The sequence below is a fragment of the Silurus aristotelis genome, assembly GCF_946808225.1.
Source record: "Silurus aristotelis genome assembly, chromosome: 18".
Lineage (NCBI taxonomy): Eukaryota > Metazoa > Chordata > Actinopteri > Siluriformes > Siluridae > Silurus > Silurus aristotelis.
Genome location: NC_139591.1, coordinates 2,767,439 through 2,783,976, shown reverse-complemented (window position 1 = coordinate 2,783,976; position 16,538 = coordinate 2,767,439). Strand labels below are relative to the sequence as shown.

Sequence of the window (16,538 nt, the reverse complement as noted above, 5' to 3'; positions counted from 1 at the left end):
TTGCACACAATTGTACCTTAATATGGACAAATGACACCTTCGTAGCTTACACAGCTTACTCCATGGCTTTATTTTAGAAACAGAGACCTTCGTCCAGGCCAAACTGAAGCCGATACACAAGCAGATGGTCCACACTGCTGAAGTGACTGTACAGAAACTACCCGTGGCTCAGGAGAAGGAGACAGCGCCGGCTCAACAGATCAAAGCTCCAGAGGAGAAAGAGGAAGACAAGGAGAATGAGAAGAAGAGTGCTAAAACTCAGGGTATGTCTCCTGCAGTCCTCACCACTCTGCTCCTGCTTCTCCCCCTCGTGCTGGTCATCACCATCGGCGTCTTCATCCGCTGGAAGAAGAGCAGGATGTATGGAGGTGAATACAGCAGCACTAAACCAGTGTGAATGTGTGAAAAAATTTATTTAAAACATTTTACTACTTTATAAGGTATCAGAAATGTAGAGGAGAGAAAAGCAATACAGCGAATATACAGCATGTGAATCAGTACTTTTACAGTATTTACAGAGCAGTCAAATATTTCATTACTTAATATGCAATACATCTGTGATATATATTTTAATTGTATTTTTTATTTTAAATTTTTTATTGAATTATTATTATTTGGTTTTTTTTTATTGAATTTTTTCTTTTTCTTTTTTCTTTTTTATTGCATTTTTTTTTTGAAATTTTTTATTGAATTTTTGTATTATTATTTATTTATTTTTCTGTACCTTTTATTTGTTACGCATTAATAACTAATTATCACGTCAAATTCGCGAAAACTTTCAAATCAGCGAACGCTAAACTGTTCACAGGAATGAAATTGGAAAGCTGACTTGCTTCACAGAGAGGATTTTTAGCCTTAGCCTTGAACTCGGTGTGATCATTCTGTTCCGTCTTTTGGTTACACTTCATTTTGCATTTAATTAATACTAATTGCAGCTCTATTAAAGAGCTGCGCTCCACTTTAATGTCTTTCTATTGATGTCAGCTTTGTGTCATAGTCGGCCTGATTATGAGATTTTCCAGAACAAAATGATTCATTTAGGCTACCAGTGACTACTTTGATTGTCTTAAGCACACAGTTACTTGATTTTAGTGGTAATTACCAATGCACATGTAGAGGAAAGTGACTTTTGAAGCGTTTCACATCAGTGATCGGCGTAGACACTTTTCCGAGTCTTGATCATCCTCAAAGTCTTTAAGCACCTACTCGAATCCAATCCAATTTGGATTTCTGAATGGGAGCAATATTTAATGTTAAAGAAACATGAATTTCCATCAAGAGTGTATTCTAGTTACAGATTTGGTCTTGTAGTAATATCGCATTCATCATAGACACAATTGATACTTAATGACCAGCCTCTGTGTGCCTCATTTGATCTGGTTCTAATACGTCTCGGTTTTTTTTTCCCTCCACATTTCAAGATGGCCATGAGGTAAAACTGGAACCATCAGGATCATCAGGAGGAATCTTGGGTAAACTCAGAGGTGGGTGGGAATCATGCTTTAACTATAGTAATTGAAAGAGTCTCAGTTTCTCTCTTGTCATCTTTTGTGCATATAAACTCTAGAGGTCGACCGATTAATCGGTTTCGCTTATTACAGTTTTTTCTCGGTTGCTTTGGAGCGTTTCTCAGATCAGAAATGAAATTCTCAAAACTACTTGGTCAACCTTCATTTAGTCACTGGTGCACATCGTAAAAACTATTTCTCGTCTCTTTGATCAAATGGCGAATCTTTTGGTACATTCATTTACCACATTCCATAAATCAGCCTTTTCTTTTCTGTCTGGGCAGAGCGTGATTCTGTCTGGGCAGAGCGTGATTCTGTCTGGGCAGAGCATGATTCTGTCTGGGCAGAGCATCTGGGCAGAGCGTGATTCTGTCTGGGCAGAGCGTGGTTCTGTCTGGGCAGAGCGTGATTCTGTCTGGGCAGAGTGTGATTCTGTCTGGGCAAAGCGTGGTTCTGTCTGGGCAGAGCATAATTCTGTCTGGGCAGAGCGTCTGGGCAGAGCGTGATTCTGTGGGCAGAGCATGATTCTGTCTGGGCAGAGCATCTGGGCAGAGCGTGATTCTGTCTGGGCAGAGTGTCTGGGCAGAGCGTGATTCTGTCTGGGCAGAGCGTGATCCTGTCTGGGCAGAGTGTCTGGGCAGAGCGTAATTCTGTCTGGGCAGAGCGTGATTCTGTCTGGGCAGAGCGTGATTCTGTCTGGGCAGAGCGTGATTCTGTCTGGGCAGAGCGTGATTCTGTCTGGGCGGAGCGTCTGGGCAGAGCGTGAGAGTGTGACAGTCCCTTGATGAAAACATCTGCAGTTATAAGCCATGAGCAAAACCTTCCCAGTTTAGTTAAGAGGCTCTGTGCCATCGAGTCTGCAGCGCTGCAGAGACGTGAAGACGTTAAAGACTCCCGTCTCGATGACTAAGCACTAGTCATTTATCGAAAGAGGCCGAGTCCTTAAAACTGTACTGCAGATGGCACGGATCTGGAGCAGAAAATCCCCCGAAGGCACTTTTAGACGATACTGAGAGATCGAGTAACTGTAATTCATAAAAAAACGAGATTGACGAGCATTAGCATGTTTCAATTGATACAGTATCGTCCGTAAATGACTTTCATATCTGATGCAACGTTGAGATGAGCAGATGGTTGACTGACTGCAGTTTAAATATAGTGGGGGTGCTGTAAGAAGAGCGATTTAAGGAGAGATTATAGGCATGTAGTATACAGACTTTTATAGACAGACAGACAGACAGACAGACAGACAGACAGACAGACAGACAGACAGACAGACAGACAGACAGACAGACAGACAGACAGACAGCAAATGTTTTGGTACCTTTATTTATTTGATTGTGCACACGTGTCTGCTGTTTCAATTTCTATTAAACTTTTTTCTAAATGAGTCTTGAATTGATGAATTGAGCAGATGAATCTTGAACGCATTCAACGATCGAAGGTGAGTGAATGGCATCAAATCAACCAATGATCAACTAGTTCTCCAAAACAGGTCAAAGGTGACTCTCCTGAACCTTCAATTGCCGACAGACAGAGCGGAACACAGAATTTCCAATTTCTAAAAATGAGGCAGGAATCAACCAGGTGACGGACGAACACTAGTAGGTTACAGTAAAAGTAATAGATGCCACACAGAAGAAATTCAGCCATTTTTAATCATTGGAATCCAAACCGTAGTTTACATCAGGAAACACTGAAACCGTGCGCCATCATACCGACAACATTTTGACATTTCGCCAACTTATTTGTGAACAATCACAAAATAAATGTTCATTCTGATGGGAATGAGATGTTCACTGACACAAACACTTCCATTTGAGTTCAGGCTTTTGCAAGAAATCCAATGTATTGTGCTGTTTGTACAAATTGTTTCGAGAAACACACTAACAGGTTTTCAAATCTTAAGAATATTTCGAGAAACGCTCCAAAACAACCCAGAAAAACTGATTGAGAGTCAAACACTGATTGATATATACAGTAAAACCGTGACATTGTGTAATTTCGTAGGAATTCAGTACACTGTATCACCTGTATAGTGAGCACACGTACTGTACAGTACACAGTTCTGCAGCAGCCTGTGCCCAGTTTCTCTGCTTGTTAATTGGTTGAAGTGTCCTATGACCTCAAAAAAGGAGGCGGGGTTAAAGATCACCGCATTCTTTACTTTCTGTATTGCACTTTATTAAGATTTTACTTCATTTTATAATTAATAATGATATTTGTATTAATAAATTCCATTATTTAAACTCCATAAAAACAATTCCCTATAAGTCTTTTGGGTCTATCGTGCTCTCCATCATTGATATTGGCTTTTGATAATGTCTTAATGTTTTTTTTCTAGAATACACTTACTCTGTGTGTGTGTGTGTGTGTGTGTGTGTGTGTGTGTGTGTGTGTTCCACCCTCCTTTCCATCCCTGCTGCTGCTGCTCAATAATTGAAATTGGTGTTTGGGTTAAATTTGCCTTGAGGAATCCAACGAGATGTTGCCAAATTCGATTAAATATTTTTCGGATGTGAAACTATTTACTTACTCACTGATCCTTAGCTTCGCTCCGAGGGCTCCATTTTTCTTCAAAAATTAGGCTCTATTTATTATTTTTTTTGCCATCAGCCAGCAGAATTTTCGTGTGTGTGTGTGTGTGTGTGTTTTAACGTTTTCATCTTCCGACTGCATTGAAACTCCGCACGCCGCTTTAACGTTCCTTCAATGTCTCTCCAGGAAAAGCTGCAGGGACTTTAAACTTGGGTAATTTCTTCGCAACCCACAAAGGCTACACACGGCAGGGCTTCGACCGTCTCAGCACCGAGGGCAGCGACCTCGAGAAGGATGACGAGGACGCCACCGACTCTGAGAACGAGGAATATTCTGCCCCGCCTCCCCCTGTTTCCTCGTCCTAATGGACCGGTCGAGGGACTGCCCCCTTTTCCGTCTGTGCTCAAACCCTTATAATGTACTGCGATCTTATATGTAACTATACGCATTGGCTGCCAATATATTTAATTTATTTGTGCAGAAATATTTTTCTCTTTCTAATACGATATACGACTGCCACTTTAATTTATGATTTTAAGGGAGCGGACGCATAGAGGAGCAAACACTGGTAGATTCGGGGATTTAGCTCTATGCTTATTTTTAATAGAAGAGGAAAAAGATGTAGAGTCGTTTTTTTTTATTTGTTTTTCATTTTAATTTGACAGATGGATGCTGATAATTTATCTTAATAACACTAGTTCTTTTTTTTTTTTTTTTACATAACTGGGGCAGATGTTTCATTTCTTATTTGTACATTTGTGCCTTTTTTAATGATGTATTTTGCCTTCTGCAGCACCTATATCACTACAGACGTGCCACTTTCTTCAAAGCGCTGCTATCGTCCACCTGTATTTTGATTTACGTCGTGCCGCATTCAATGAAAAGTAAGAAAAAAAAAAAAGAAAAGAGGATTATTATTATTAAATATTAAAATGTGTCCAAAGCTGTATTTACAACATTTTCCAAGCAGGATGTGAGACGTGTCTGATATTTGTTGTGACATAATGAGGTTTTATCGCAAGAATACTATTTTCAGTAACAATGTTATTTGTGTAATAAAGTGTCTGCAAAGCATCGCTCATTTCCGCTTCTGCTTTTTTAATACTTTGTCATTTGTTTTATTAGTATCTTTTTTGGTTTGCAAAATGAATTAGTGATCAGAAAGATATATTTTTTAACTATTTCCCTTCAGTAAATATGTGTGTTCGATCAGAGAATTCACCAAACTGCTGGAATGATTCACTACAACTGACATCTGAATGCACTGGTGTCCTGCTTGAATCAATTCACCTCGTAATACCATCATCAACATGAATCTCATACAGTGAGAATAAATGTCATTAATAAAGCAAGAAACCCAATGAACACAATTCAACACGTCTCCTTTCACTGGAGCCACAACTGCACCGCCCGCATACATCATCTCTAGCAGAAGCATCGATATTCACCTCAGAAAATTACTTGGGTTTTTGTGCATTGTTTTTTTTCCCTTATTGCTGTTTTGCTGAGGATTTGAAACGAAAGCAAATTGCGTGCAAATTCTACACCAAAGAAAACGTCAAAGTATAAACGGTTCATTAAAAAGCTATTTTTTGCGACCTTTTCTCAGCTTTTCTTAAAAAAATTTGTCTTGTGAATCTTCGTGTAGGTGTATCTGAAACCAAATCAATTCCTAATTCAGCCATCGTGGAGAGAAAACACAGCTATTAACCCCCACACGGATATTTTCCAGCTTGTGCAGTTTGCTACAGATGCGGTTTGCGAGCTCTGACTAATGCGCTTTCTGTCCATCCAAACATAGGACATAAAAAAGCCTGCTACGTGGCTGATTGCTGAAGGCCGTATGGTTGATACTGTTGACCCCGAAAACACATGATGTGAAGGTTAAAATCCTACTGGATAGAAACATATACAGCAGTGTATTCTAGAGAGGCACTATGAAATGAGAATATACAGGATACTTATTTATAGACTCAAAGATAGATAGATAGATAGATAGATAGATAGATAGATAGATAGATAGATAGATAGATAGATAGATAGATAGATAGATAGATAGATAGATAGAGCTGGAAAAATGTAGTGTTTCTTCTTAAATATATGGTAGTTAAAATATTACAGTTATAAAATTTAAAATATAAAGTTATTATAGTAATAAACACACAGCCATATTAGGCTTCTTCCTGCTTTTATTCAGCAGAGTACCTTTTCTGACACTATTTTCAGATTAATTACTGTATTTCTTCTTTCATGTATCGCATACACACACACACACACACACACACACACACACACACACACACACACACACACACACACTAAAATGTCATAAATTAAGAATTATTTGCATTATTCTATTTTTTTAAATTATTAGATCTTGCATTAGGACAATTATTTATTGTCATTTGTGGACAGACAGACAGACAGATAGATAGACAGACAGATACAGACAGACAGACAGACAGACAGACAGACAGACAGACAGACAGATAGACAGATAGACAGATAGACAGATAGATAGATAGATAGATAGATAGATAGATAGATAGATAGATCCCCTCATTATAATCTATTGCATCTTTACTAACGCTTCTAGTGTTCGGCCTGGAGACGTGACATTTCTCCATGTTAATGGTTATTTTTAACGTATAAATGATTATATTCTCTTTATTGTCATTGCTCGTGTGTTCCTCGGGTAGAAATGTGGGCCGTTGCACCTCTTACCAACCCACAATACATAATGTGTAATTAAAAACCATAAAAAATTAGGATATTGAGATATTTCAGGACATAGTACCAAATAAAAAAAATGTTTGCTGTAAAAGCTGGAACCTGGAAATGTCAAAATGTAAAGTAGTAAATAGTTTTTATCAGCAGAAATGTGTAATTGTAAAGTCTGACATTAATCGTGAGTATTTATTATTTGCTATTATTAGTGTGTTGTCTTCTCTTTTAATTGTATATTTGTAACAGCTGGATTCTGATCAGGTGAAGTTCCTTCGGCCACACACCGCCATCTAGTGGTCATGTTTAGGAACAACGGATCAACGTTTCACCCTGAAGAGCTAGAAAACAGATCATGACTGCAAGTTTCAGAACTTTTCTATTAAATGCAAAGTTATAGAACGACTTCCGACATATGAAAGTCTATACAGTATAAAAAATATATTGAATTTTTATTGTAATATAATGGTGTAATCTATGGGACACTTTAAAATGTTAATAAAAACCGAATACAATGATTTGTACATCTCATAAAACATTTTATTTACAATAAAACAGATAATAGATCAAGATGTTGAAATTTGAAGGAAACAAATTACTCAGTGGCTACAACGCTTTTTAAATTAAGTTGGGACGGGCAACAAAAGTTTGGAAAAAGTAACGTATTGAATTTATACAATTAGAGGAACATGTAACTAATGAAGTTGATAAGCAACTGTTCAGTAGGATTGTTGGGTATAAATAGTGCATCTAATCAAAAGATTGTGAAAATCTGGAGAAATCTGTTCACATGGGGCGAAAATCAATATTGGGGCACTGCATTTAAAACAGGCATGATTCTGTAATAGAAATCACTGTATAGGCTCATTAACATAAATAATTGTCTGTAAACACAGTTCGCTGATTCAACCACAAATTCAGGTGAACTCTCTATCATGCAAAGAAGAAACCACACTGAATGTGAACATGACTTCTCTAAATGTATTGTAGCAAAGTGGAAAACTGTTTTGTGGTCAGATAAATACCAATTTAAAATAAGTTTTGGGAACCAGTAACTCTGCGTCCTTCAGGCTAAAGAGGAGAGGGACTATCCGGCTTGTTTTTAGTGCTCAGCCTACATCTCTGATGATGTGGAAGTGCATTAGTTCCTATAGAAGGAAAAATCACCACCAATTTAATATGATATACACAAGTTTTTGAGCAACATGCGCTTTAATCCAGATGACATCTTTTTCATTAAAAATCTTGCATATTTGAGCAAAACAATGCTAAACTAAATACTGCATCTATTATAACAGCATAGCTTTGTAGAAGAAGAGTCTGGGTGCTGAACTGGTCTGCCTGCAGTCCAGACCTTTCACCAGTTGAAAATTCTTGTATTATGAAATGAAAAACAAGAAAAAGAAGACCCAGGACTGTTGATCAGCTAGAATCCTGGATCAGACATGTATTAACATTCCTCTCCAAAACCTCCAGAAACTCGTCTCCTCAGTTCCCAGACGTATATGGACTGATGATAAAAGAAAAAGTAATGCTACATAGTGGGAATTATGGCCCTGTCCCAACTTTTTTAAAATGTGTTATGACCCTCAAATTCAAACCTATACATTTTTTTTTCTATAAAATAGAACATTCCCACAGTTTCATATATACAGTATATATATACAGAGAGAGAGATTCATATTACAGTTTGAGGGTTACAAGCATTTTAGAATGAAACATCATCATAACCTCCATTGAGCTACTACCCCTCTTGGGCCCTTAAGCAAGGCCCTTAACTCTGTGTACTCCAGGGGTATCATGGCTGACCCTGTGCTCTGACCCCAGCTTCCCAACATTGCTGGGATATGCCAAGTTAGAATTTCACATACATGGTTAACGTACATGTGACAAGCGAAATGTACCTGCACTAGATTTTGGAGTGTGCTCGATCCACGAAGACACAGTTTGCCAAAGTTGGAAGTGGAAAAACTCCTGTGTCCTGCACAGAGCTTCTGACCTCAACCCCACTGATCTCTGGCATTCCAGTTCATCCCAAAAAAGGTGTTTACTGGGGTTGAGGTCAGGGCTTTGGTCAGGACGCTCACGTTTCTGTTACCAGATTAACATGTGCCTTTATAGGGAGTGCTTTGTGCACAGTAGTCAAATGATATTCTACACAATTGTGTGCGTCCATTTTTTAATGTAATAGTTTGAGATGATGCCATCGCATCTGGTTTGCACTTAGTACAACGATCCCAAGTGAATACTTTGTGAATTTGATGAGGGAAAACCAAGAGTGGGCCAAGCTGTCATGAAAGCAAAAGGTGGGCATATTCTGGGTGGTCAGAATAGTAGACGTGGGAACACATGTTGTCAGAATAACACAAGTTGCACAGCTCCAGATGTTGATCTTTTGGCACACTGACTTATGAATATGAATAGTATCTATACTATATCTGTACATATCTATATATCACACAAAAGTAAGTGCACCCCTCACATTGCAGCAACTATTTTAGTATAAAATTCTAAAGGGACATTATTCCAGAAAAGAAACTTGGATATATTTTAGAGTAGCCAATGTGTAGTTTGTATATCAGTACAGATTTACTGCTGTTATTGTCTCAATATTGTTTCCGTCTTCGCGTCCGAAGCCACGCCTCTGCAACATGACGTCACTGGTCGTCGTCGTCCCCCCCCCCCTCACCGTCTCGCTTTGATGATGCGGCGCTTTGAAAAGTCGCGTGTGCCTGAGCTGTAGTCGCGCGCAGGTGAAACTGATCACACATCCGGAAACCGCAGATTTACGATTATTTTTTAAATGATGATGATCATCACTATTTATTATATTAAGCAGTTTATAGCGAAGTTATGCCTGAAAGCTGGCTAACTGACGCTAGCTCTATTACACATTTATCTTCAGCTCCTCGTGCTAGCCTGCTGCAGGGTTTCACCCAGCTAGCGTTACTGCTGGGAAGTCGGAATTCCGAAAAAGTGGCAAGAAATATATAAGAATATATACAAATAAAACCCTGAAGCCTGCTTAGAAAACATCAGAAGGTAAGTCAAAGGAGCTGGATGGTGTTTATAACTCCGTGAGAGCATGCAAGCAGAGAGCAGTGGCAGGTTGGGCTGCAGGAAGTCAGTACAGTACACACACACACACACACACACACACGAGTTTACATTACACTGTATTCACTTGTGCATGCATAATAGAGCATGATTATATGCCTGTTATATTGCTTTTAACACACACAGGTACATGCTGTATCCACTAGTGCATACTTAATATAGCCTTGACATGTGATGATAGTGATTAGTGTGTGTGTTGCTGTAAACAAACACACACACACACACACAATTTTACCTTGCACTGTATTCACTGATGCACACATATATATATATATATATATATATATATATATATATATATATATATATATATATATATATATATATATAGATAGAGAGAGAGAGAGAGAGAGAGAATTGCTCTAAACACACACTCGTTCACCTTGCACTGTCTTCGATTGTGATTCTAGTGCTTTGTGTGTGTGTTGTTAACACAGTTAAATTCATATCTCCGATGCACAGCCTCACTTCCTCATTTAGATCAGAAAGATTAAAGCAAAATTCACGAAAGGTTTTCACATGTCTGGAATCTGGGCTTGGAAGATATTGTTAAGGGCCTTGCTCAAGGGCCCATCAGATTGGCAGCTTGGTGGGGTTGTGGATTAACCCCTCTTGGCCTTAACTGCTGATGGGGACTGTCTTAGAGAGAGAGAGCGAGAGAGAGAGGATTGACTGAGATCAGGTCAGGATTCTGTGGGTTGCTGATGATGCACTAAACAAATGGAATTCAAATCTGAGAGCAGACTGCACTGATATTTCAGGCATGTTTTGATGTTGTATGTTGACCGCATGGCAAACGCTCTGTCTTTTTCTCTCCATCCATTCCCTTTTCGTCTTCTTGGCATGTTGTGGGACTGATGGGTGCCAGGCACAGATGGTCAGTGTCATCAGTCGCAGAAAATCTGTGCCCCATCCGTGCCTGCATTTCGATAATCATTAGTGCTTTGAGTTTGGATTTCAGCGGTAGGTCTGAGGATTCGGCTTCTTTACTCAGATGGATTAAATCTCAGGATTTGGTCCAAAGCATGAGCACAGATTAAGTTCCCGAAGTGCTTTCCATGAATCCTGGAGCTGCAATATGATACACTGTAGTCTGAAGTGCCTCAGTGCTTTTACTGAAGACTTTTTGAACACACTTAGCACCGACTCCAGTCCTGTTAGAGAGATGAAAAAAAGAGTTAAGCCTCATAATCACGCGATCCGGTATCACCCAGGTGAGGATGAGTATTCCTGGTGGGTATAGATCTTCTCAAGCGCTCTTCCTCAGGCCGTCTCGAGGAGTTTATCTCTTCGGTTAAGGTGCCTATGGTTTGCTTTTTTTGGACTTAATCTTTCACTGCAGATGCATTGGGATAACCACGAAGCTGCTCTACATCTTGATTGTAATTAAGATTGTAACTCCTCAGGTATTCATTTTCCTGCTTTTGGATTTTTTAAGACTTTTCCGGTTGGGATTTGTTTTTCCCTCGTGCCTAATTGAGGAGAATTTCTACGTAGCCCTTTTCTGAAATAGATTCTGGGAACTGTCACTCTTGATACATTTAATTGTCTTCTCAATTGCCCTTAAGGGCAGAACGTTTCAGATTTTCATTCCGCTCCATTTTCTTTTATCACCAAGGTGAAGAAGATCTTGATGGCTGCCTGTGAAGAACAGGGACGAGGGAGAGGATCGGCTGCGCAGCCCTTTTAACCTTAACTGCTTATGAACTGGCGCTGGGAGTTGCTCCAGTCTCGTCCTGCCCTGTTGGGTCGAAGGGCAGGGTACAGCACAGGGGGTTGGTTTGGCACCGTGGTTCGGAGATATGTCGGAGAACGAGGATGCGGATCACCCTCGCTTCTTCGTCGGTGCGGATGATGGAGAAGGAGAAGAGCTGCTGGACCCGGGCCGAGTGCTGGGCTACGACTGCCTCTACGAGAACGTCGAGGAGGAGGACGAGGATGCGGATGAGGAAGAGTACGACTCGGTATGTAATTCATAAGTGGAAAATTGGATTTTCCAGTCATATGATTTTATCTGGAATGGGGAAAAAAACAGTGCGTACCTTGTTCGAGGATAATTTGCAGTGGCGAAGCGCAAAACAAATGAACAAATAAAAAAAATAAAAAAAAAACACAGACTAACCGGAAAAGGAAGGTATATTTTGTGAAAAAAATATTTGCCTCTCATTGGACGAGACATCTGTCATTTTGCTGCTGAGGAAAAATATTACACAATCTCACAAGCCCATGTTGAGCAGTTTATTCTGACAGGAAAAAAGACTTTTATTTATTTATTTTTATTTTTTTCTCCATAGAGAATTCCAGCTATTTTTAGCTCTCATGTCTGATTTAAAACCTGATTAATCCAGACATGAAATATTGCCCTGAGCAACCAGGCTACTGATTTGTCCACCTCTAATAAAGCGTCTTTTTAGTCTTATTCATGATCCTGTTCCATGTAGTGTGACACCTAGTTAATGGAATACTTTTCATATTTACATTCTAATTTCAAACTCTTTCAGAATTTCCAACTTGAAATGGAATTGGCTTTAAGAGAACTCCTCCTTTTTGTGGTTATTTTCACTCGTCAGATTTGCCAATTAATCTGCACCGATAGTTGATTATTGGAGCTATCAGCAAAAATCCATACCGATATAGTTTTTCCGGGTTGTGTTATACAGTACAAGAGTGGCCTCTAGAGGCGAATCACTGAGACCACATGCTGTTTATTTAAATTGGCTTTTGTTATAAATTTTGGATGTAACTTTTTATTTGTTTGTTACTTTTTGTTTACATGTCTTTTTAATTTCCTTAATTATTTTTTTATATATATATTTCCTATATTTATATTACATTTGCACATTTTCAAGATTTGGTCGACCTCTAGTTTTGTCGTTTCAGTCTTGATTTATGCATCGAAGAAGGCATTTGTTAAAATCCAAGCCGGCATGCCAGGAATTTATTTTGCATAATGTCGGCTGTAGAGCAGACGGCAGCGCCTGACCTCTCGGGTGTTTTGCCAGCTGCCGAGTTTGAAACGCAGGAAGGATTCGAGCACTAAATGCCCGTGTTCCATTCGCCCGCCAGCCTCCAGAGAGACAGATCGTGGTGGGAATCTGTGCCATGGCTAAAAAGTCCAAATCGAAGCCGATGAAGGAGATCCTGGAGCGCCTTTGCCTCTTCAAATACATCACAGTGGTCACGTTAGAGGAGGAGGTCATCCTCAACGAGCCTGTGGAGAACTGGCCTCTGTGCGACTGTCTTATCTCATTCCACTCCAAAGGTGAGTGAGGTCATGTTTGTGTTGCACACACACACACACATGCACAGTTCTTTCGCACACTGCTTACATTTACAGTGTGGTGCCATGACGTACCTGTGGAATGTTGTAGAGACGAGTTTTTGATGTGCGCTCCTGAGAAACAGCTACGAAGAGCAGCTAGTTCTTTATTCAGAGGTTTAGCTGGAGATAGCAAATGTTTTTTATACTCCGTAGCGGCATTTTTTTCTATGCTTGTCTGAGTTGGTGAATGGCAATGAAATACAAACATCACCCGCATGTCTGTGGAAGTAAACATTTACCCGAGCGATTGATTTACTGTTTCCAGCACTTTTTCTCAAAGATTGGTGACTTGGTGCTTGGTGCATTCTGATTGGTTTTCAGTGTCATGTGAGTACACGTCGCTTTGTATCGGAGATCTTCAACCGTTTTTACACCATGGTCAAGTGTTGTTCGAATAAACACACAATTAGTTTATTTAGAAATGAGTTTATAAGAGAGAGCGCTCAGGTAGGACGTTTTGGAGACATCAAGATGGTTTGGTCGTGTGCAGAGAACTGGCGTTGGGTATATCGGTAGGAGAATGCTGAGAACGAGCCGGGAGACAGGAGGAAAAGAGGAAGGAAAAGGAGAAGGTTTATGGATGTGGTGAAGAAAGACATGTAGGTAGTTGGTTTGAAAGACTCCGATCTAGAGGACAGAATAGTATGGAGACGGATGATCCGCTGTGGCGCCCCCTAACGGGAGCAGACGAAAGTGTAAAAAATAATATTTTTTGGAAATCAACTTTTTTTATGTAAATAGCTTTTAAATGGTAAAATGCACAATAAATAATAGTCTTTTAGTCTTTTTTTGCAGCCCCGGAGCAACTCTTCCTTGGGGGTTCAAACTAGAGGTCAACCATTTCACAGGTTTTGCCGAATAATTGTTCGACCTCTAGTTACAACCCGGCCGTTAGGAACCTCTGCTTTATACAATGTACAAAGTAACATGTGGTAACTAATGTTGAAATCTTGTGGACCTTCGTGTTTTTGATCAGTGTAGGAACCAATAAGTCATATTATTCCATCCTTATGCCAATACAGTTTTCATGCTTTTTCTGAGTAATTGTTTACAAATGCATGGCGTGTCAACAGTTCATTGTCTGACTTATCTCTTTCCTTCTTAAAGGATTTCCGCTAGACAAAGCTGTAGCTTATGAGAAGCTCAGGAACCCGTTTGTGATCAATGATCTGGATCTGCAGTACTGCATTCAGGACAGGTAAGCCTCATTGCACATGAGCTTTGCTAAAAACCCTATGACAGGCTGAACCTGAGAAACCGTTCGGTTTTGTCGAACGCTAAGAACATCTGTCTTTGCAGTCGTGCGTAACGTAATTACGATCTGTTTATCTGTTAAGCCGAGGCGGAGGACCGCTAGAGGATCTCAGCTGCCGTGTCATTTACGGAAAACAAAGCAATCGACGTGTTTTCTAGACATTTGTATTATATATTATTTCCATAACTGTCAGGATTCTTTGATTTTATTTTGATTTTTGATTTATTTTTTGATTTATTTTTTTACAAGTGCATGAACATTTAAACAAATAAATACAAATCTGTCTCTCATTGTTATAAAGTGTATTTTTGGAATAGAAAATTCTTCATATTTCTTTATATCTTCTATCATATTCTCTGTCGTGTGGTGAACAGGAGAGAAGTGTATCGGATCTTGAAGGCAGAGGGTATCCAGCTTCCACGCTATGCCGTCCTGAACAGAGACCCAGCCAGACCAGAAGGTTTCTATAAAGAGATTTTTATACAGTTTGATGTGATTGTAAAGGTGCCTAATACATCTACATAAAATGTTTTTTTCATATATCTCTGTGATGTTAGGGAGCCATGTTATAGCACCACTGGAGCACAGATGGTTAAGTGGCAGTTTGGCCATATTGGGGCTTGAACCTCCAACCTTCTCATCAGTAACCCATAGGCTTAAACACTGAGCCACCACTTCCCCTACAACAGTCAACAGCTGTATCTCTCAGTCCCTGTTGATGATTTTGAAACCTGCAAAACGATGGAAAACAAATCATCCCTAGAGTTGCTTTTTAAAGTACATGCTAGTCTAGATAAGGTTCTTTAGATACGATTTCTCCCATGCTGGCATGGTTTAGGTTTTTTTCCCCCCACAGATATAAAGGTCAGCGAACCCATTCTGTGTCCCTGGTAACAGCACTGGTGCCCTGGTGACATCTGTCATGCATTGTCGATCTCTTTCTCTGTTTTTTCTTTTCTAGTCTGCGATGAGTTTGTTCTCATGAGACTTCAGGCACAAAAACAACCAGCTGCTGTTTTCATTTCCCTCCACCTACATGTCCGTTTCTTGGTTTTCCAGCAACCTTTTTTTTTTTTTTTTTTTTTTTTTTTTTTTGGTGAACAGATGTCTGGTGTGTTTCCATAGCGACGTCTCGGGGTGTGTTTCAGCATCGTTTATTTAAATAATGGACATTAGTGAGAAAGTGGAGGTGGATCTTTTTTCTTCTTCAAAAGCTGTACCCAGCCCAAAGACCAGCTCTCGGTGGAGATGATGTTGAGTAAATACTTCTTGGACTTGTTTTCCATTTCGTGGTGGATTTGGTAAATGTGTTTACACCTGCTGCGATCAACACTAACCGATTTGTGTAGCTTTTTTCAATCATGTCTGCTAATTTTCGAAGACGAGCGAAAGAATGAGTGTCTGTGTGTTCCCTCTTTACTCATTGTTTTTCATCAGTTCTGTTTTTTTTTTTCTCGTGTGCTGGTTGACTAAGATGAATAGCCAATCGTACCTCTGTTTCTTGTCCATGAGCTCTGCCTCCGATTCGACACGCAGAATTGTAGTCTGAAAAACAGCTGATGCCGTCCGACCACTGCTTTAAAAAAACCTCACAGTTGCAGAAGCTTGTGTTTAATAGTTGTTTAATTTAAGCAATTTTCTGTTCAATTTTCTCTTTAGTATGATGAGAAAAGTGAGTGCTCTCACTCGTCCAGGCAAATATCTAGTCATGTTGCAGCACTTTGGTATGAACAGTGAATACAATCATGCAGAAATGAAGCCAGCAGCTTCGGACTAAAATTCACTCCGACCACAGAATCTGGATAAAACGTGATGTTGCCCGTGGCAGGATTACTGATACCAGTCAGGCTGGTTTAAGCTTCTCTATAACTGCCGAGCTCCTGGGACTTTCATGCAGTTTGCTCAGAATGGTGCAATAATAAAAAAAAACATCCCGTGAACGACAGATTCACATAACAAAGCAGAAGACCTTGAGTACAGAGCGCACGTCATTATCAGGAGAATCGCATTCCATTGCCAAAACAGGCTCTAGAACGTCTAATAAATTTAGTTTGTACCGAGCCATGCAGAGGAA

The 16,538-nt window shown here is 39.6% G+C and overlaps 2 protein-coding genes across 17 annotated transcripts in view; both read left to right on the top strand.

Moving 5' to 3' along the window:
- The window catches only part of pam (peptidylglycine alpha-amidating monooxygenase), a 65,835-nt gene extending 60,715 nt beyond the window's left edge, over window positions 1-5,120 (top strand). For all 4 annotated transcript variants that reach the window (XM_083568111.1, XM_083568110.1, XM_083568109.1 and 1 more), the window contains 3 exons: window positions 78-368; window positions 1,422-1,484; window positions 4,233-5,120. In XM_083568111.1, the coding sequence (XP_083424237.1) occupies window positions 78-368; window positions 1,422-1,484; window positions 4,233-4,411 (533 nt within the window). In that variant the 3' untranslated portion in view covers window positions 4,412-5,120. The remainder of the gene's footprint in view (window positions 1-77; window positions 369-1,421; window positions 1,485-4,232) is intronic.
- Window positions 5,121-9,423: 4,303 nt separating this feature from the next.
- The window catches only part of ppip5k2 (diphosphoinositol pentakisphosphate kinase 2), a 32,189-nt gene continuing 25,074 nt past the window's right edge, over window positions 9,424-16,538 (top strand). For all 13 annotated transcript variants that reach the window (XM_083567483.1, XM_083567481.1, XM_083567492.1 and 10 more), the window contains exons 1-5: window positions 9,424-9,812; window positions 11,506-11,851; window positions 12,954-13,149; window positions 14,317-14,407; window positions 14,839-14,924. In XM_083567483.1, the coding sequence (XP_083423609.1) occupies window positions 11,690-11,851; window positions 12,954-13,149; window positions 14,317-14,407; window positions 14,839-14,924 (535 nt within the window). In that variant the 5' untranslated portion in view covers window positions 9,424-9,812; window positions 11,506-11,689. The remainder of the gene's footprint in view (window positions 9,813-11,505; window positions 11,852-12,953; window positions 13,150-14,316; window positions 14,408-14,838; window positions 14,925-16,538) is intronic.